This window comes from Phacochoerus africanus, chromosome 4 (assembly GCF_016906955.1).
Source record: "Phacochoerus africanus isolate WHEZ1 chromosome 4, ROS_Pafr_v1, whole genome shotgun sequence".
NCBI lineage: Eukaryota > Metazoa > Chordata > Mammalia > Artiodactyla > Suidae > Phacochoerus > Phacochoerus africanus.
This window is the reverse complement of record NC_062547.1, coordinates 85419952-85440611: the sequence shown is the minus strand read 5'-3', so window position 1 is coordinate 85440611 and position 20660 is coordinate 85419952. Positions and strand designations below refer to the sequence as shown.

The 20660-nt window shown below is 44.5% G+C and overlaps 2 protein-coding genes across 2 annotated transcripts in view; both read right to left on the bottom strand.

The window, feature by feature from the left end:
• The window catches only part of IQGAP2 (IQ motif containing GTPase activating protein 2), a 338102-nt gene that overhangs the window by 252184 nt on the left and 65258 nt on the right, over window positions 1-20660 (bottom strand).
• Window positions 16371-17213, bottom strand: LOC125126104 (transmembrane protein 258-like). Its single transcript, XM_047778141.1, has one exon. The coding sequence runs from the start codon at window positions 16699-16701 to the stop codon at window positions 16405-16407; it is 297 nt and encodes a 98-aa protein (XP_047634097.1). The 5' UTR covers window positions 16702-17213; the 3' UTR covers window positions 16371-16404.

The window sequence follows — 20660 nt, the reverse complement described above, 5'->3', positions numbered from 1 at the left end:
TACAGGATACAGGTTCAGTGCTAACTGGTTGGGGAAGCAGCAAAAGAATGTGAATGGTTTCCTCATGTCTTTACAAACAAGACATGAATGAGGCAAGAAGCACACACAACAAGAGAGAGAGTGAACTTTGCGTAAGTATAGGAGGCGAGGCCATTTTAAAATACATACTAATCACACCACACACACTACTATATAAATATGTGATTATGCCATCAAAAGTTTGTAACTGAAAAACCCACCCAAGGTCTTAAAAAATAAAAGATAAAAAATCTCAAATACTAGGTACTCTAAATGTCATATTCATCTTGCTATATTTCTTCCTTTTCAGGGGGTGAGAGGAATATAATTTTTAATTTCTTTTTTTTTTTTTTGGCTATGTCCACAGCATGCGGAAGTTCCCTAGCCAGGGATCAAACCCCAGCCACAGCAGTGACAATGCCAGATCCCTTAACCCACTAGGCCACCAGGGAACTCCCAAGGAATACACTTTTAAGTTCACGTAGTAAAGAAAAATGCTCAAGGCTGTACAGCCCTTTGGTTCCAAAGCTTTCTTGATGGAATCCCTGCATCTTAAATAGGTTTCTGCCACACAGATTCCATACTATTTTTAAAATGGAATGGCCTGGTTGAAAGTCAAAATAGGAACAAAGTAGTAATCAGGAGGAAAGTTTTAAAAGTACCTAAAATATATACAGTGCCCATTGGGTACTATAACAATAACAACAAAACTGCTTTTATCTCACAGCCTCCTTTATGCTTGAGGCCAGATTTTTGGCCCTTTGCATGGTACTCTGAGGTTTTATGCCATTATTACTGAATCTTTTATTCGCTCCATGTCCACTTCACTGCTTAGAAACCCTAATGCTCTCTAAAAGCACTCCAAACACAGGACATTAAGTCCCACAGCATTTTATTTTCAGATTTAAATCACTATTTGATACCTGTTTTAATGTAATTCACAGGTGGGTGCTGAAAAGAAAATTGGCATTCCAGGGGGGTGGCAGCTTATAAACTCAGGAATTGAAGCCAGATACAAAGTCACCCATTCTCCCTCAAATGATTAACAATCCCATAATGGTAAAATGTCTGACAATATTTTATACTGTTGTGAAAGATACAAAACTCTCTAGTGGACTCAGAGGTGCCTCCATCAATCACCACCAATCTTGTCACGTGTTTCAAAAGAGAGACGTACAGAGAAAAATGTTTCTCTTCAATGCTGGGAACAGAAGACCTGTTTTCTTCCTGCGAATTCTACAAGACAATGGGTACAGGGAATTTACATTTCAACGAATGACATTCTTTCCAAGCAGCAAGCTCAGGTTTGAGGTTCAAGTAGAATTGCAAGACCCTCACAGTAGGCTGCCAACAGAGCTGCCTTCCCAGGATATGAGGAGTTAGAAATGTCCTTGAAGTCTGGTTAACCAAGGTTCAATTTAGAGTGACTCATCTTGAAGGTGGGTGGGGCGAGTGTGGGTGTTTGCAGTGGAGTGTGTGTGTGGATGGGGATGATAAGAGCTGTGAGATATGGGACTCAGAAGAAATAATCTTGGAGTGGTTAACGAATCTGACTAGGAACCATGAGGTTGCAGGTTCGATCCCTGGTATTGCTCAGTGGGTTAAGGATGCAGCATTGCTGTGAGCTGTGGTGTGGGTCGCAGATGCTGCTCGGATCCCGTGTTGCTGTGGCTCTGGCGTAGGCTGGCAGCTACAGCTCTGATTAGACCCCTACCCTGGGAACCTCCATATGCCGTGGGAGTGGCCCTAGAAAAGACAAAAAAAAAAAAAGAAAGAAAGAAAGAAAAAAGAAATAATCTTCCTGGAAACAACAGCTTAATTCAGTCTCTAAGGGGTCCAATCAGATTTCTTCAAGGTACAGTATTATTTTCAAATACTGTATGTGGAAGAGGCTAGAAGGAAAGGTGAAAGGAAAAAAGACATCTTAACTGGCAAGAGATGTTTTCCTTCTACAAGTTACTTCTTGACCCAGGAAGTGGCAGGTCTGGTAGAGTGAGGTCTAGTAGACAATACTGTGTAGTTTAAACCAGGAAACATGGAAGCAGATGCCACTCCTGGCAAGGACTGTGTGTGGTATTTGAAAGGAAGGGGCCTTTCTGCTCCCATGTGGCCTTTTTCTCCAGAACAGTTTATCCAGGGGTCAGACTGTTCCGATGCAGGTTTCGTGCAAGTCTGCCACTAAGAGGCAAAGATGGAGACTGGATGAAGCTGCATCAGTCAGGTCCCAGCTGGAAAGGAGCTTAGGACACCACGGAAGGGCTAGGAGAGGGAAGTCAAGTCTCACATCTTGGGGTCATTCTTGTCCAGTCATGTGGCCTTGAATGATTACAGAATCTCTTATCATCGACTCCTAACTCAAGCACCAATGACGCCAACGTCATCGGATTGCTATGGGACTGGATGTGACAATGGATGTCAAAACCTAGCTGGGTGCCTGGCCTTGCAAGGTCTGTGGTATTTATTGGTTCCTGTCTGTCCTTCACACACACACACACACACACGGAGAATCTGAAGCAGAGACTTTTGCCTCTGGCTCCAAAACTAACAGATGGCTAATCTTCCTGATATAGGCGGATGGATTAGCCTGGCATTACTGGGACAGCACAAAACTGCAACTCCTCTTCCTCTGAGGCAACATGGACCTTATACCTTCACGCCTCTCTTATTGAGACAGAACCTCAGCCAACTGTTCCCCAAAGTGACTTTTATACAGTGAAGATGGATGCCAGAAAGATGAATTACTAGAATCTGTTTCGGTCCCCTTTCCTTAGACTGGAATGTTTTCAGACCAGCAAAATTTTCTTTCAGAAAGCTGACCTTTTAGTTTACTGTTACTCAGAACCAGAGACTGATTTGTAGGGCAGTTATTAAGTTAGATCCTCCCTTATAACTTTAGAATAATCTTAAGAGATAGGGGAGCCCTTAGATTCCCCACCCCCACCCTGCTCCACGGTTGTCAGTCATTAATTCTTAAAAAGACAATACTCAGTCTATAAAAAAGTAAAGATTTGATCATAGCTGTGATTAAGAGACACAAGCAACCCATATCGTGGACAGTTTGATACTGGAGTGTAAACCACTACTCACTAACAAGAATTTCTCCTTCCTTTCACCTGAGATTTATAATAATTTAAATGGGATTAGGAATGGACACGCATTAGACACCAAGTCCCTGAGGTCACCATGTAGACACTGCTGGAACAGTTTTTATATCCACCGTTGCTTCCAGCCCTCTCCCTGACCCCTTGACAGAGGTGTTATCCCCTGTCTCAGGAAACTGGTAAGAGGTTTGGTCACCATTCAAGGCCACGCGGTAGAAAAGGGTGACCCCAGATGTGAGGCCAGGTTCCTGCTCCCCTTGTAACTCCACTGAGCCCTGGATTCCTCATACAGCTTCCTCCCCTCTCCACTCGGGACTCCGCAAGACGGCTCCATCATTTTGAACTGTGAAAGCACTAGACACGTTCCATGCATCTGAATGTTTGAACATGTTTTCTAAGCCACTGCTGCAGTTCAGCTTCGGGTTTTCTGTTCCTGTGGAAGTGGCCCTATACCGCCTCCTCGACAGAGTCGACAGACTCACCCAGTGACTGGCAAATGCGCCCCACCCCATCCCAACCCAGCCGTTTCCCATTCCCAGGCCTCACACACAAGGAATAATCCTGAACTTTCTGAGAGCTGCAAGTCAATACATTTCATTCCTGAAAAGAAGTGAACTAAGAACGAAGATTCTTGTGACCATATCCTTCTTCCTAGCACGGCAGCTGCCGCCTATTTGTCTCCCTCTTATAGGGTACTTGTGATGGTACTTAGGGCTAACCCAAATAATCCAGGAAAATCTATCTCAACATCCTTAATTTAATCACATCAGTCAAAAACCCTTTTGCTGCACAGCATACCATGTATAGGTTCCAGGAATCAGGACCTGATAGTTTTGGGAGCCATTATTCAGCCTACTTTGCACCCAAACTGATCAATGATTTAGAATGCTCTTCAAAAAAAAGTTTAACAGTTAAAAGTAAAATTCACCCAAAAGATAAACAGTGTGAGTTAAGAACTGATTGTAAACTAGTCTCATCTCTAGCACACAAATTCTCATCTCTAGCATACACATACTCTTTATTTTCTGAACATCTCTAGGAAGGCACATTTTATGCCTCCTTCACAGATCAGTAACCCGGTAAATGTTGAAGACTCAGGGAGAGCATGGGACACTCTACATCTGTACATCTAGCTGACAAGTGTTCGCTGACATCTTTGACTGAAACATGAGAAGGCTGGATTGGTAATACTTTAACAGGGAACAAAGTCATGCACACAAACCCTGTTGGGGATCTACATGACCTCTCTTTTATTTCTGACACTACAGAAGGGAGAAATCCCACCCTCTACACTAAAACTCCACTGTACAGAAGGGGCATCCGCTTGCCCGGTAGCCAGCGCTATGTGGAGCAGTGGAGTCCAGCGTGGAGGGTGGGGTCGAGCGTGGGGGTGGAGTCAAGTGTGGGGTGGAGTCAGCATGGAGGGTGGGGTTGAGCGTGGGGGTGGAGTCAAGCGTGGGGTGGAGTCAAGGGTGGAGAAGTCGGAAGTGGAAAACTGACACGTGACGGAGTCTAGCAATTCTAATCCTTCCACAGCCAGTTTACATCATTAACACCACGGGATTCACAGTGCCTTGAACCATGGGGTTAGGCATGGAGTACGCGCTCAGTTAAGATAAAAGGCACATTTTATGCTTCCTTCACAGATCACTAACCAAAGAATGTTGAAAACCTGGGGAGAGCATAACACACTCTTTATCTCTGTACATCCAGCTGATGATGGTTCGGTTGACGCATCTTGACTGAAATATGAGAAGGCTGGTTGGTCATACTTTAACAGAGAACAAAGTCAGGCATCTAAACCAATGTTAGGGAGCTCCACGACCTCTCTTTTGTTGGAAGCACATAAACTAACTGAAGAACAACTTCAATTACCTCACAGGGTTTTCTGAGGACTGAATGAACCATAAAGCTCTTTACAACCAGCAGTTATGACATCCGAGTGACCCCGGCCTGCCCCGTTTTTCCATTATAAGGAAGCCAGCTGTGAGGGTGACTGGAACCAGGAAAGCCAGTTGGTTAACAAGTTATCTCACTGGTAGGTCTCTTTTTCAGTTATATGAAGGTGCTTACACTTACCAATCATTAACATAATTTTTTTTTTCTTTTTAGGACCTCACCTACATAGCGAAGTTCCCAGGCTAGGGGTCCAATCGGGGCTACAGCTGCCGGCCTACACCACAGCCACGGGATCCGAGCCGCATCCGCAACCTTCACCACTGCTTTCAGCAACCCTGGATCTTTAACCCACTGACTGGAGCCAGGGATCGAACCCGCTTCCTCGTGGATACTACTCAGCTTCCTTAGTGCTGAGCCCCCATGGGAACTCCCCCGATATTAACTTTTAAACTATAAGTACTAGTAAGATTTCAAACACACACAGTAGTTGATGAAAGCACACTGTTCTGTTGGTCTTCAGACTAGTTTAGGTCTCCCTTTACAAGCTAATTTAGCCCCTTCAACATTTCTTCATTTAAGTAATCTGGTCAGTTGTTTACAGTGAGATCCTGAGGGTGGGCTGAGTGTGCTGTGCACAGCAGAACATCCAGCATCTGCCCTGGTGCCTAGTGGCACAGGGCAGTCAGGCAGAGCTAAATGTCTTCCTAATATCTATTTTGTCCTCTTGTTCAGTAACAATACTGGATTTTTTAGATGAACATGATGTTACTCAGAATAAAGACTACATTTTCCAGTCAAGAGAGCTGTTAGGTTTTCACAGGAACATACTACATATAATCACATAATTTCATTACTATGAAAATATCCTCAATGACCAGTCCATTTTAAGTTGCTCCGTTATCTCTTGGCTTTACCTCAACAAAACTCATAAAAGAGAGGTAATTAGGATTTTCACCTAATTTTCTTTCAACTAGGTTGCAATCTTAAAGAGAGTCCACTTTAAGAAAAACAGATTATTTCTCCCATTATAGAAAGAGATATCGGAGTTCCTGTCGTGGCGCAGTGGTTAACGAATCCGACGAGGAACCATGAGGTTGCGGGTTCGATCCCTGCCCTTGCTCAGTGGGTTAACGATCCGGGGTTGCCGTGAGCTGTGGTGTAGGTCGCAGACGCGGCTCGGATCCCGCGTTGCTGTGGCTCTGGCGTAGGCCGGCAGCTACAGCTCCGATTGGACCCCTAGCCTGGGAACCTCCATATGCTGCGAAGCGGCCCAAGAAAATGGCAAAAAGACAAAAAAAAAAAAAGAAAAAAGAAGAGAGATATCCTGCCCACCACATTCTAACCCCACTTCATAGAAAGTGCACCCACTTGCCAGTACCATATGCAGCTAGTGCATGGAGGGGTGGAGTCAAGCATGGAGGGGGTGGAGTCAAGCGTGGAGAAGTGGCACGTGGGAAACTTCCATGAGATAAGAGTTTGGCAATTCTAAACTTTCGCCGGCCCTGTTTGCAACATTATCAGGTTCAGATGGAATAAAAATACCACCACGGTACTCGGAGTACCTAGAACCATGGCGTTTGGCATGGAGTAGGCATTCAGTTAAGATAAAAGCTGATGACTAATTTAAAAAAATTAAACATCTTATATTCTAGATAGTTTCCAGGTTAAATGAATACTAACCTGATAGAAGGTGTGCTTAAGACAGGCAAGAGAAGGTAAAACAATGAACAAAAAGCACCAACTCACTTATCACTTACAACCGAGTTTATAATGGTGGTTCTGGCAGCAAAAGAGTAAATTGCTTTGGAGGAAGTTTAAATTCAGTCATATTTTATATGCTATTCAAATATATCATCAGCTTCTTTTAAATGGATATCTGTCACTTTTAAGGGTATGATAACATTTGTACTCCTAAGGGAACACCTGTTTTTAAAAAACCACTAAATTGTAATACTCTGTGCTGTCACGATCAGTAATACATCAAAATTACAGATAACTGGCAAGATATTCAATTAGGAAACTTCCACCTAATCATTTGATAGGTGTTCATCAATTCTTAATCAAAGATAATTGAGCCATAGGGACTGAAATTGATGTTTCAGCAGCAGAAATGAGTTTATTTCAATATGAAACAGTATATTGATATAAGCGTGAAATATAACTAACACAAACGAATCTTTTATGCAGGGAGGGAGATAAATTGAGCCGAATTGTAAATTCATGTTTTATTTGACCTGAGTAGAATCTAAGCTGATACAATCCTTGTAGAGGATAATCACGTTGTAACCTCATCAGATTTATTTTATTAAAAGATGGTTAAAATCTTCCATGATGAGGTATTCAAGCTATAGACCTTTTGTATTTTTAGTCTTTGTCAACTTTTTCTTATGAAGATGCAGCTGAATACCTTTATTCCAAAACTAATTCTTCCTCCACATTTAAAAGCAATCTATCCTTCAAGCATACTGGTCTTTGCATCAGCATGTGTGTTCTCAACTTCTCCAAAGTTACCATAGCAACTCTTGCTAATTTGGCCTTGGTTGGATTTTTTAGGGGAGAAAAAGGTGAGTCTAAACATTTAGGACCCAATCTTCACAAAGATTAAAACCAGAAAAAAAAAAAAAAGTGCGTATCTTGGGAGATTGACAATCTTCCGGCTAGGCTATGAGTCAAAATTAGATTCAAGGTTAAAATGTACTTTAAATATGGCTTTATTTTAAAATGTACTTTAAAAATGTATCTAAAATACAATTGTAGGGAGTTCCTGTCGTGGCTCAGTGGTTAACGAATCCGACTAGGAACCATGAGGTTGCAGGTTCGATCCCAGGCCTTGCTCAGTAGGTCAAGGATCCAGCGTTGCCGTGAGCTGTGGTGTAGGTTGTAGACGTGGCTGGGATCCCGTGTTGCTGTGGCTTTGGTGTAGGCTGGCAGCTACAGCTCCGATTGAACCCCTAGCCTGGGAACCCCCATATGCCACGGGAGCAGCCCTAGAAAAAGCCAAAAATAAATAAATAAAATAAAATAAAATTGTAAAAGATCAGCCTCCCACCCCCCCCCCCCCTTAATCCAGATGCTACAGCGAACAGGAGGTGCCTGATAGTGTACATCTGCTGTCTCTATGGAGTCAGGTCCAGGGCTGAGCAGAAGGAGTGCCTGGCCAAGGAGAACCTGGAGGCACGCAGGGCTAAAGAATCCCCAGAGCTGTTCTAACACCCAATTCGGGCTATTTCTCCTATTACCACAAAGACAGCCAACCCCCAACAGGCACTTGTACCACACAGAGAAGTGATTTCTATACGCATCCCAAACTCTAGTACCTTCCCACCTGGCAAGGACTTTAAGAACTAACCCAGGCAAATGCAAATACTAGGTCGTTTTCACTAAAAGACAAAGTTTGTTTACTCCCTAATGCAATTAAAATGTAGCAAAAGAAGTATTCTTTCCTTACCATATCACAGGGAAGCAGAATCTACCACTAATGTAAAAGCATTTCAAAGCTATTATGGACAGGGCTTTGTTGCAAGTGTCTGTGAGACTTAATAAATCTTTACACATCAAAAGGGTTTGAAATAGTCCCAAAGAAGTTACTTATGCAGGAAGCATCATCATCTGAAGAACTGGGTCCTGGACCGGGCTCTGAAAATTAGCTTTCTTGCCCCTTTTACCATCAGCAGCCTGCCATAGCGTGCTAAAGGGAAAGCGGAGATGAACTACAATTCTGAAAAATTAAGAGCACTTTATAAGGCTGATGCATTGAGCCCCTGCTTCACAGGGCAGAGCAGAAGTGAATTCCCTCCACGTTCGGAGCCTTGCCAATGGAGCTGGGAATACTCTGGAAAGAAACGAATGTGCAGAGCTCAGGGGTGGGAAGGAATGCATCAAGCAGATAGAGAGAGACCAGTTAGCGCTCTAGTCACCACCACCCCTTCCCCCACCTGAGGGACTTCTCAGAGGCCCCTTCACCCTGCCTCTCTCACATCTGTAATGGCAGCTGGACTGGGTTATCCCGAGAAACCAAGGACCATGTTGGCACCTGGATGAAGCAACCGCCTTAAGCCTTTAGAGTCCATTGAATTACATGCTCCATTTTGGGTTCTTTGAAGTTTTAGATTGCTCTTTCCCTTGGGCGTAGCTTAAATTTAGGTTGTAAACCAATGAAACATCTGGAGTCCGAGCTGCAAGTCATTTTAACCCGGGCACCTTTGCCAGGAACCTGCTAGAAACCAGACGTCCAATGGAGTGATAGGAGAAGTAACCATGACCAATGAAGACAGTGTGCCTGCAAAGAACTTGCACTCCTGACACCCCAGAGTAGACAGGCGTCTCCCCTCTGCCCATCCTGGGCTCCCCACCGTGGGTCTCCGAGGGGCTGAGGACTAGACTCTTCGCAGTCTTCTCAATACCTCCCTCCCCATCCTGCTTGGCTGCGATGGGGGTGGGGGTGGTGGTGGAAAGGAAAGGCACTGGGACAAGCATAACAGAACATGATTTTAAGACTGGAGCTTAGGGGAGTTCCTGTTGTGGTGCAGCAGCCATGAACCCGACTAGCATTCATGAGGATGTGGGTTCCATCCCTGGCCTTACTCAGTGGGTCGGGGATCCAGCATTGCTGTGGCTGGCAGCTACAACTCTGATTCGACTTCCATATGCCATGGGTGCAGTCCTAAAAAGCAAAAAAAAAAAAGACTGGAGCTTGAGAAGAGAGGTACACAACACACTTATCATTGATCTACGGGGGAGTGGGGGAGCTGAGGTGTGCCTAAATGAGCTCCATTTAAGAAAAGGTACCACCCTGACACAGTGCTCCAGGAGAAATTATGCAGCCTCTCATAGACACCTGACTTCAAGAAGCCCAGCTGCCCTACTGCCCAAGTCACCTATAAGAGATGGTGACTAACTCCCAGCCCTGCCCAAAGTGGCAGGTCAAAGGCTCAACACTTTTGAGCCACTTTATCTTTCTAGCTGAAGGAGATGTTTCTGATAAAAATGATATTTAAAAACTGGGTGTGGAGTTCCCGTCGTGGCGCAGTGGTTAACGAATCCGACTAGGAACCATGAGGTTGCAGGGTTTGATCCCTGGCCTCGCTCAGTGGGCTAAGGATCCGGCGTTGCCATGAGCTGTGGTGTAGGTCACAGACGAGGCTCAGATCTGGCGCTGCTGTGGCGCTGCTCAGATCTGGCTACTGTAGGTCAGCAGCAACAGGTCCAATTAGACCCCTAGCCTGGGAACCTCCATACACCATGAGATCAGCCCAAGAAATGGCAAAAAGACCAAAAAAAAAAAAAAAGAAAGAAAGAAAGAAAGAAAAAACTGGATGTGCTCTGCCAACACTGGTCCAAGTATTTCCTCAATGGATGCTTTACTGCAAAAAGGCACAATTCACCACATGTGTACTTCCAGGTTTAAAAAACAATTTCCTAGTCTTAGGCTATAAAAAGGGGGCCTGTATCTGCTATTGAAAATTCTGTTTACAGAAGGAAGATTCCACTGCCAGGCTGTCCAGATATATTCATCCTGCCCCACATAAACCTACTCCACCTCTATTTATGCGAGACGGGAAGTCAATGTGCAAACAGTGTCAATAAAAAGCAGCTGAAGGCACACATTCTTTGACTAATTAAGTTGGGAGGCCCGATTCACAGCTGTTCCTACTCCTGAAAATGTTTTTGTAATAAACAATGGTGTTGAAGACGTATTTTGCTCCGTGTTTCACCACTTTATAATTTATACCAATAGAGTGCTTGACTCTCAGCCTGCTTTTCCCATTCTGACACTATGATGTAGGTGTGAACTGTATCCTGGAGCCATTTCACAAATAAGGAGGCTGAGAAGTTGAGACTGTGCTTTGCTCAAGGTCATTCCAATGCTATGAGAACTGGACTAGGGAAAAGCAATCCGCTCTGGTTCCTACACTGATGGAGAAGAGCAAAGTCAGCCTGTCACCTCCACACCTGACTTTCCGTTGAAGCTAAATCACAGCACTAAGCCTGCTAATTTTTTCGTTATATAATGCTGCTCTGATAATCAAGAGACTGCATTTTCTATTGCTTCTGCAGCTGGACACAATGAATCTTGTTAAAAAAAAAAAAAGAAAGAAAAGAAAAAAAACTAACTAGGGAGTTCCCATCATGGCTCAGTGGAAACCAAATCTGACTAGTATCCATAAGAACTCGGGTTCAATCCCTGGCCTCGATCAGTGGTTAAGGATCTGGCGTTGCCGTGAGCTGTGGTATAGGTTGCAAGCATGGTGTGGATCCTGCATTGCTGTGGCTGTGGCGTAGGCCAGCGGCTACAGCTCCAATTTGACCCCTAGCCTGGGAACCTTCGTATATTGTAGGTGTGGTCTTAAAAAGACAAAAAAAAAGAAAGAAAGAAAGAAAGAAAAATAGAAGATCTTTGCCTGGCTAGAAAGAGAGCATCCGTCCTGGTCTTTGTAACAGGAGAGACTTTGCTTCTAGTCCCAGGTATTAAAATGTCAGGGTTGGGCCCACTTCCTTCATCTGCACATTTGGTGTGCCCTCCATGTCCTCCCTCTATCACCACCCTTGGGATATTAAGCACTGTGGACAGGTCTTAATTTAGCTCTTCAGTGTCAATAAAAGGCAGCCAATTTGTTAGAGTCCATCACTGAGTCCTTTATTAAGTCATAGACAAGGACAAAAGTGCCATGGACTTGCTGCCCACAGAGAGGTCTGCTGACTTACTCGTCACCACCTAATCAGTATCTATCTTGGTGACCTAATGTCCTGGACAAAGCAAGAGACCATCAGAGGCAGAAGATGAAGAGGCTGCCATCAGTCCGCCTCCTCCACAATGTCTGCCCCCACAGGTGCCATGGTATCATCCACTCACCCTGGGAAGAGATGAGGCAGGTGCATTTGTGCTAAAAACACAAGAAAAGGACAATTCACCCCCTGCCACCTAGTGTTCCTAGGAAGTATCTGGGCAAGTTCATGTCTGTTCTAAGTGTGAATATGGGTTTGCAGCAACATAGAGGGACTTGAAGGGCATTATGCAAAGTGAAACAAGTCAGAGACAGACAAATACTAGATGAGATCACTCATATGGGAAATCTAAAAAATACAACCAACTAGTGCATATCACAAAAAAGAAGCAGACTCAAGAGATGAAGAGAACTAGTCATTACCAGTGGGGAGAGGGAAGGGGGGGAGCAAGTTAAGAGGAAGGAATTAAGAAATACAAGCTATTACCTATAAAATAAGCTACAAGAATACATGGTAAAAGACAGGGAATAGAGCCAATATTTTCTAATAGCTATAAATGAAGTATAACCTTTAGGAATTGTGAATCACTTTAATGTCTACGTGTCACTTAGATAACAGTGTACAGCAACTACACTTGAACAAAAAAAGTACATGTGAATACAGGAAGGAAATCAAGGGAGAAAAAAAGTCAAAAAAAGTCACAAAGTCATCGGTGAATTCCCCATTTGTACTCTTACAACTTTCCTTTGCTTCCAGTGTGCACGAAACACTTCTGTGCACCCTTGCTCGTCTCCACTTGGCATAGTCAGAGGTTCCTTCAGAGCCCCCCCCACACACCAGGGACCAAAGCACTAGGCACATGGAGCCTGTCCTGTTCACTGTGGAGCCCCCAGTCCCGCTGTCCACTGAACATGTGATGTGCAGCTAGTCTGAATTGCCATGTGGCAAAAAAAGACAGTGATTTATCTCACTGATCACTTGCACACTGAGACCCATGTATCCTGAAATGATATTTTGGATATACTGGGTTAAATAAAATACCTGAAAGTGACGGTCACGCTTTTCCATTAAATTGGGGGGGGGGGTCAAGGAGAAAAAGGTAGGTAGCTTTATTGCTTGGCCAGGCAAAGGGGGTCAACGGCAGGCTAATGCCTTCAAGACTGTGCCCCCCATCCATTTTTTAATGTGGCAATAAGAAACCCTGTCACTCTGGCTCACCAACTGAGCCTGCGTCCCCTTTGTTCCATCTATATCCAGCCTGGGAGGCACAGGAGGAACAAGAAAATAACACTCTATCTACCCCTTGCTTCATCTGTCGGTTTCTCAACATCAACACACACAGCTCTACGCCACATAAATGAATTTCTTTTATTGTCTGATGTAGTTGCTGGATTTCCAAGCATCTCCATTTATGTTCACTGAACCTCTACTAATTCATCCTTGAATCTGTCTTGTCGGTGTATTTTAGACTATGCGCAGTGCTGATCCACAAAAAGCCTATTTGAATCTATCTGTGCAGAATGCATTATCAGGAGTGGGGCGCTCCCTCTGCAGAGAGGGCCTTTAAAACTCCTATTCCATTATGTTACAAACGCAGCAGCTGCTAGGCAAACTGCCCCACGGGAATGGAAGGGTGAGCAGCACCCAATCCTACAGAATCCAGAACTGCGAGAGACGTGGCATGTGCATCCCTGAACACCTATGGGCCCCATAGCATATATCGAATATGAGTGCCACTGTTTGGTGATCAGCATTTCCACATAAAATGCCCAAGCACAGTCAGTTGGTCTGTGTTCCCCAAAGGGACCCATACAATTCAGTAGTGAAAAAACCATCAGTTATCAGCAAGAGCATTTTTTTTTTTTTTTTAACAGCTGAACTTGCAGCATATGAAGTTCCTGGGTTGGGTGGAATTGGAGCTGCAGCTGTGGCCTATGCACCAGATACAAGCCTCATCTGTGACTATGCCACAGCTTACAGCAACTGGACCCTTAAACCACTGAGCGAAATCAGGGACGGAACCTGCATTCTCACAGAGACAGTGTCAGGTCCTAATTCGATGAGCCACAATGGGAACTCCTTGAAGTCATTTCTTAAATGAATTACCATCAAATTAGTAACAGAAGATCTCTCTCTCTCTCTTTTTTTTTTTTTTGTCTTTCTAGGGCTGCACCCATAGCATCTGGAGGTTCCCAGGCTAGGGGTCTAATCAGAGCTCTAATCGCAAGCTCATGGTTCCTAGTCAGATTCGTTAACCACTGAGCCACGACGGGAACTCCATAACAGAAGATCTCTAATAGGCCCCTACCCCAGTTAAATGAATCTGAGCTTGTTTTGCATTGGTTTCAGTCTCCTACTTAATTCTAACAGAAGTGCCAACACACAAGCACTCGTTCAGGAAAGTCATCTGTCTCACTGAGTCCTACTAAGCAGTCCTCTTTATACACACCCCAAATCTCTAATTCCTTTGGATGTGCCTCTGGAACACATGTAATTCTCCTATATTCCCAACTTTTCTGTTTCTACTTTCCTCACCTACTTGTCCTAACAGCAATCTGGCTTTTCCTTTATACTGTCACATCTCACAAGCCAGAGATACTGGTTCCCCAAACTTCCTTAACAGACAAGACCAGAGAGTTCCTATTGTGGCTCAGCAGTTAAGGAACCTGCAGTCTGTGAGGACGTGAGGACATGAGGAGTGAGTTCACGTGGTGGCCCAGTGGTTAACAAATCTGACTAGGAACCATGAGGTTGCAGGTTCCATCCCTGGCCTTGCTCAGTAGGATAAGGATCTGGTGTTGCCGTGAGCTATGGTGTAGGTCGCAGATGCAGCTCGGATCCTGTGTTCTGTGGCTGTGGTATAGGCCAGCAGCTACAGCTCCAATTTGACCCTAGTCTGGGAACCTCCATAAGCCGTAGGTACAGCCCTGAAAAGCAAAAAAATAAAATAATAAAAAATAGGCAAGACCAAAGAAAGGAGAGTCATTTATCGCCTTTCCAGTTGAACTTTCTTCCAGGCCATGTCCTATCACCTCTGTTCCAAGACCTCTTTCCCTACCTCACTCCTATGTCACTCTTCTCCTTTTTTTTTTTGGTCTTTTCTTTTCTTTTTTTTTTTTTTTTTTGCCTTTTCTAGGGCCACAGCATATGGAGGTTCCCAGGCTAGGGGTCAAATCGGAGCTGCAGCTATCAGCCTACACCAGAGCCACAGCAACGTGGGATCCAAGCTGCATCTGCGACCTACACCACAGCTCACGGCAACGCCAGATCCTTAACCCACTGAGCAAGGCCAGGGATCGGACCCGCAACCTCCTGGTTCCTAGTCAGATTTGTTAACCACTGCACAACCACGGGAACTCACTCTTCTCCTTCTTGACCCAGGCCTTCCCTTTCTTGCCACCATCACTGTGTATGTCCCGCACCCATATCTGTTTGGAGGTTTCAAGAAGGGGGCTAATCTTGGGAACACCCAAAGGTACAGAGACTTCCTCCTCTACCTCAAGGTGTCACCTCCATTCTACATACACTACACACAAGGCCCACCACACCTTGGACCTTATCACTGCCCAGAAATACTCCACCTTTAAGATCTAGGCTTCCAGATCTCTGGTTGTAGCTTTCCGTTTACCTATGTCTCCACTTCCTTATTCTTTGAGGTCCTGCCCTTCATCCTCACTGGAGGTTCTTGCTACCGCCCTCGACCTTACCCATCCTGGCTCCACGAGCCTCCTTGTTGAGATGGGACCTCCAAGCCATCCAATGTCAGTGATGTCCACATTAACATTTATTTTTATGACTTTCTCAGCGTCCATGTGCCAATCCATGAACCTCATTACCCCATTCATTTTCTCTCATCTTGGAAAAAAATCACAGTAACATGTCCATTGGTTCTAGGAAGGAAACTGAGACCTTTAGCTGCCTCTTTAAAACTGCCCAGGCTTTGTACTCAACTCTGGCTGGTGTAGGATCACTTTCTCTGCAGCAACCGTTTTCACCCTTCCATTCTCCCATCCTTCTCATTTCAGATGATAACCCTCAATGCCCTTCCTCTCCCCACTGCATCACAGAGGAAGAGATGTCCACATTCTTTTGATCTGAGCTGGGGTGGGAGAGCTAGAGCTGCTGAGACAGCAGCAGTCAGAGAGGCTGGTCTCTTCTATGAACCTCAGCGTGCATCAATCTATACCTGAATGATGTGGGTTTTGTTTTTTTGTTTTCTTTTTCTGTGGCGCACCCTTTTCCTTAATTGTTTTTATTGAAGTATAGTTAATTTAAAATGTTTCAGGTGTATAGCAAAGTGACTCCTTTATATGTATATTCTTTTTTTTTTTTTTGTCACAATGTGCCTTTATGGTGAGCTGCAGATGGGACATTTCCAGCAATAGTTAAAAATTTAATTTATAGGAGTTCCCATTGTAGCTCAGTGGGTGAAGGACCCAACTAGTATCCACGAGGATGCTGGCTGGATCCTTGGCCTCACTCAATAGGTTAAGGATCTGGCATTGCTGCCAGCTGTGGTATAGGTTGCAGACAGGGCTCAGACCTGGCATTTCTGTGGCTGTGGTGTAAGCTGGCAGCTGCAGCTCCGATTCAACGCCTAGGCTGAGAACTTCCATATTGCACAGGTGTGGCCATAAAAAATAATGACAATAATAATAATTTACAAAAACAGGGATTCCGTGAAGCCACGTGGATGGAACCCTTGGGAGCTCATATAGAGATGCTGACCCAGAACAGTAGGAAGAAGACTAAAGGCCATGAAGAGTGAGGCCATCGAAGAGATGGGGAGCTCTTTATAGATATCCCGCATGTACTTGGAGGTGACCTCCCAGAGGAAAAACCAGGCAGTGAAGAACATGCCAATGGCCAACAGCACCACAGTCAGATGGGGATAGACAGCCAGCTTCCCTGGGCTGATGTATCTGTTCATGGCCTCAAGCTTCATTTTGCCAGGCATGGGGTAATCAGCTATATATATATTCTTTTTCAGATTTTTTTCTAAGGCACCCCCTCCCTAGAGATAGATTTGCAGGACCCACAGAAAACCTGCCTTTACGTGAACACCCCTGTGACCCTAAGGCAGGTGCTAACTCAATTTGAGAATCAAGGTCCAAAGGCATTCTCTCACTCAGACATTGTAGCTGCCTCCTTCTTTGCTCTGTGAATGACCAGAGGCAGGAACAGCTGTATAATACAAATTACGTGAAGAAGAAAAAAAATAACGAAAAAAAAACCTCAATGAAATTTTAAGCCAAGCAAGACTGAATGACAAGAGTATAGAAATGACAAGATCTATGAAATCTTGAATTCTTATTCGAGCACCTAAAATGGGGTCAAGTTTCTCAGCAAAAATAAAAGGTATATGGCAAAAACGTACAAATGGCTAAGAACTCGGTATTTCGCTGAAAGCAAACTGAAACTGAATTTATCAAAAACTTTTTTTTTTGTCTTTTCTAGGGCTGCACCCGAGGCATATGGAGGTTCCCAGGCTAGGGGTCTAATCAGAGCTGTAGCCGCTGGCCTACGCCAGAGCCACAGCAACACGGATCTGAGCCGCGTCTACAACTTACACCACAGCTCACGGCAATACCAGATCCTTAACCCGCTGAGCAAGGCCAGGGATAGAACCCGCAACCTCATGGTTCCTAGTCAGATTCTTTAACCACTGCACCACAACGGGAACTTCCTCAAAAACTATTTTAAAAGTTTAATATTCATTTATATTTTTCTTTATTTTCACTACTAACACCTTTTTTTTAAAATTGAGGTACAGTCTGCCAGTCTATTTCTGTTTTGTAAATAAATTCATTTATATCGTTTTTTAAATTTCCACAAATAAGTCACATCATATGATTCTTGTCTTTGACTTATTTCACTTAGTATGATCACTTCTAGGTCCATCCATGTTGCTGTAAATTTCATTAATGCATTCTTTTTTTAGGGTTAACATTTTAAAAAATCAACATGACTTAGACTCATGGAATGGAAAAATAGTTATCAGCAGTCAGGAGACATTTATCGTGTCCCCAAATCTACGACTGGCTCCACCACGGGTTAGCTGATAAATTTCTCTTCACCTCAGTGCCTCCATATATGAAATGGGGGTTTTACACTCTTAGAGGAAAACGAAAATGTTCAGACCAATAGAACAATGGAAGGCCATTCCACAAGGGGAAGCCGGGGCAAAAAATCATTCTGGAACAAGATTTTACCAATATTTTTCCCCACTGGTCTTCCTTGGAGTCCCCTTACACCTTGAATAATGACATTGTTTTATGACATTTAAGCATCACAGCATGAGGCAGCATCTGGTGGGGAGGTTCATACAGGCAGGAAGAGACCTCAGCGGTGTTTGCTATTCATATCTTTTGATGTTTCAACAACAACAACAAAAAAAACAAGGCATTCTTTCAAACCAGTCGTCACAGCGGCAGAACCAAAAAGACAACTGATAAGCTGAATGTAGAACCCAGATGTAACCAACAAGAGAAGACGCACCAAAACTACCTTGGGTGAAAAAAGAAGGAAATCTACATCACTGACAAGTGCAAATTCCTACTAAAACTTTAAGATGATGAGTAGAAAAGACAAAGAAAAGAAAGGGAGAAAGGAAGGGAGAACACTGGGTAGATTCTTCTCCAAACTAACTACTAGTAGTTCCAGTTACAACAAAAACAAGCAAGCAACAGAAAAAGGGAAGAAAAAAAAGAAAAGAAAAGAAAATAGATGGCTATATTGTGCTAATTCCATCAAAACTCAAGTCGTAAGAAGTGATCAAGAACTCAGACAAAGCTAGCCCACAAAGAACTTGAAACCAAGGCCCCGGAAAACCAAAGTTTTGAACCTAACAATAATGATGTCATCAAAATGCATGAAGAAATAAAAACATGAGACAGTGTTAGTTTCTAAGTACATAGATTCTGAAGTCAGACAGACCTGAATTGGAACACAGTTTCTGTGGCCTGTGTTGTTGTTGTTGTTGTTGATGATGTTGTTGTCTTTTTTTTTGTATTTTCTAGGGCCCCACCCATGGCACATGGAAGTTCCCAGGCTAGGAGTCGAATCAGAGCTATAGCCGCCAGCCTACCACAGCCACAGCCAGATCCGAGCTGCATCTGTGACCTACACGACAGCTCACAGCAACCCCGGATCCTTTTCCCACTGAGCAAGGCCAGGGATCGGACCACAACCTCCTGGTTCCTAGTTGGATTCATTAACCACTGCGCCACGATGGGAACTCCCAGTTTCTGCTGCCTGTGGACTGTGACCTTTGACAAATTACTTAAGTTTTTCCAGGACTCAATTTCTCCATCTATAAAATGGGGATAATGTCGCATCAGTTGAGTGCTCCAGGCACCAGGACTGGACACTCCGTGTGATAACTGCTGTAGTAGAGAATGTGTGAGACCATGGAAAATTCCAAACACCTCCCAGCTCTTCAACTTCAAAGAGCCTGAGCAATGAATGTGAACTTTGGGATCAAATCGCAGTTGCTCAACATCTCTTTGGCTAGAGACGATTCATACTGATTATTTGTATTGAAAAATACCAGTGCTCTGAGAGGTTATGCTTTCATCTGTAAGATCATACCTGATTGGCACCTGACCAATATACATGCAAGGCTTGAACACAAAATATTGTGAAATGAAAAACAAAAAAGTCTCCCAACTACATGTCCTAACCCCAGGCGTGGCTGATGGGGACCAAGCAATGCATCCTGCTGAGTCAGATAAGCAATGCCTAGATGTGCCCCAAGGCATCTGACCTCCCAGTGTCCTCCATTCCCTAAACCCGGTCCCCATGCAAATGCTGAGATATCTCCTTTTCCAACCTTATGTCTATCCCTTCCACTCCAGCTCCACAATCCCTGGTCACTGCCCAGATGGACTCGAGCACCCCAGGCTCCAGCCCTAAGCACCGCCCCCTGCAGGCAGGGCTGGCTGGTACCCTGTCTCTGGTTTATGGAGACACCTTATTGAGTCTCACTCTCTCCCAGGCTTCCCCTGATGACCCCATTCTCCTCCCAAGTTACTCCCTCTCCTTACTATTGTGACACGCCTTGGAGGGACAAGCCCTGGCCTGCCAAAAAGGTCCTGAGACTCCCAAGGCCAGCAGATTAGAAAGCAGCCCAAATGGGTCAATCCTCAGAGGCCTGAGAAGGGCCCCTGCTCTCAATTCAGCTGCACCCTTGCCCACCTGCCGGCCCGCCCTGCACAGAGCAACCCCGCACTTCACCTTGACCCTCTGGAGGCAGAGGTGAGGGCAGAGCCAGGCAGGGAACAGGAAAGAAAGGAGAGATGATGAATAACCATAGGAACACAAAAGCTATTTATGGTTTGAAAATGCAGTTAAGAAGTTCCCATCGTGACTCAGTGGTTAACGAATCCATCTAAGAACCATGAGGTTGTGGGTTCGATCCCTGCCCTTGCTCAGTGGGTTAAGGATCCGGCGTTGCCGTGAGCTGTGGTGTAGGTTGCAGACGCGGCTCGGATCCTGCGTGGCTGTGGCTGTGGCATAGGCCAGTGGCTATAGCTCCGATTCGACCCCTAGCCTGGGAACCTCCATGTGCCGCAGGAGCAGCCCTAGAAAAGGCAAAAAGACCAAAAAAAAAATGCAATTAAGAATTCCTTAAAATTTCATTAACGTTTTGCGGAGAGCAACATGTTTCTTAATAAGCTGATTACCAAGAAAAATTATTTCCCTCCATTATCCAAATTTCTATTAGCATTGCTTATGAGCATGGCCATGGGCTGCATCCGGAATAAAGACAGGTGAGGTCCAAACGTGCAGGAAAGACAGCGGAATCTCTAAAGCATTCCCCAGTCCAAAGATTCCTTTTCTTCAAGTACCTAATCACAAACAGCGTTAAGCAAGCCCACTTTTGAGGCTCTTGCTTAAACATTTGCAACGCTTCTC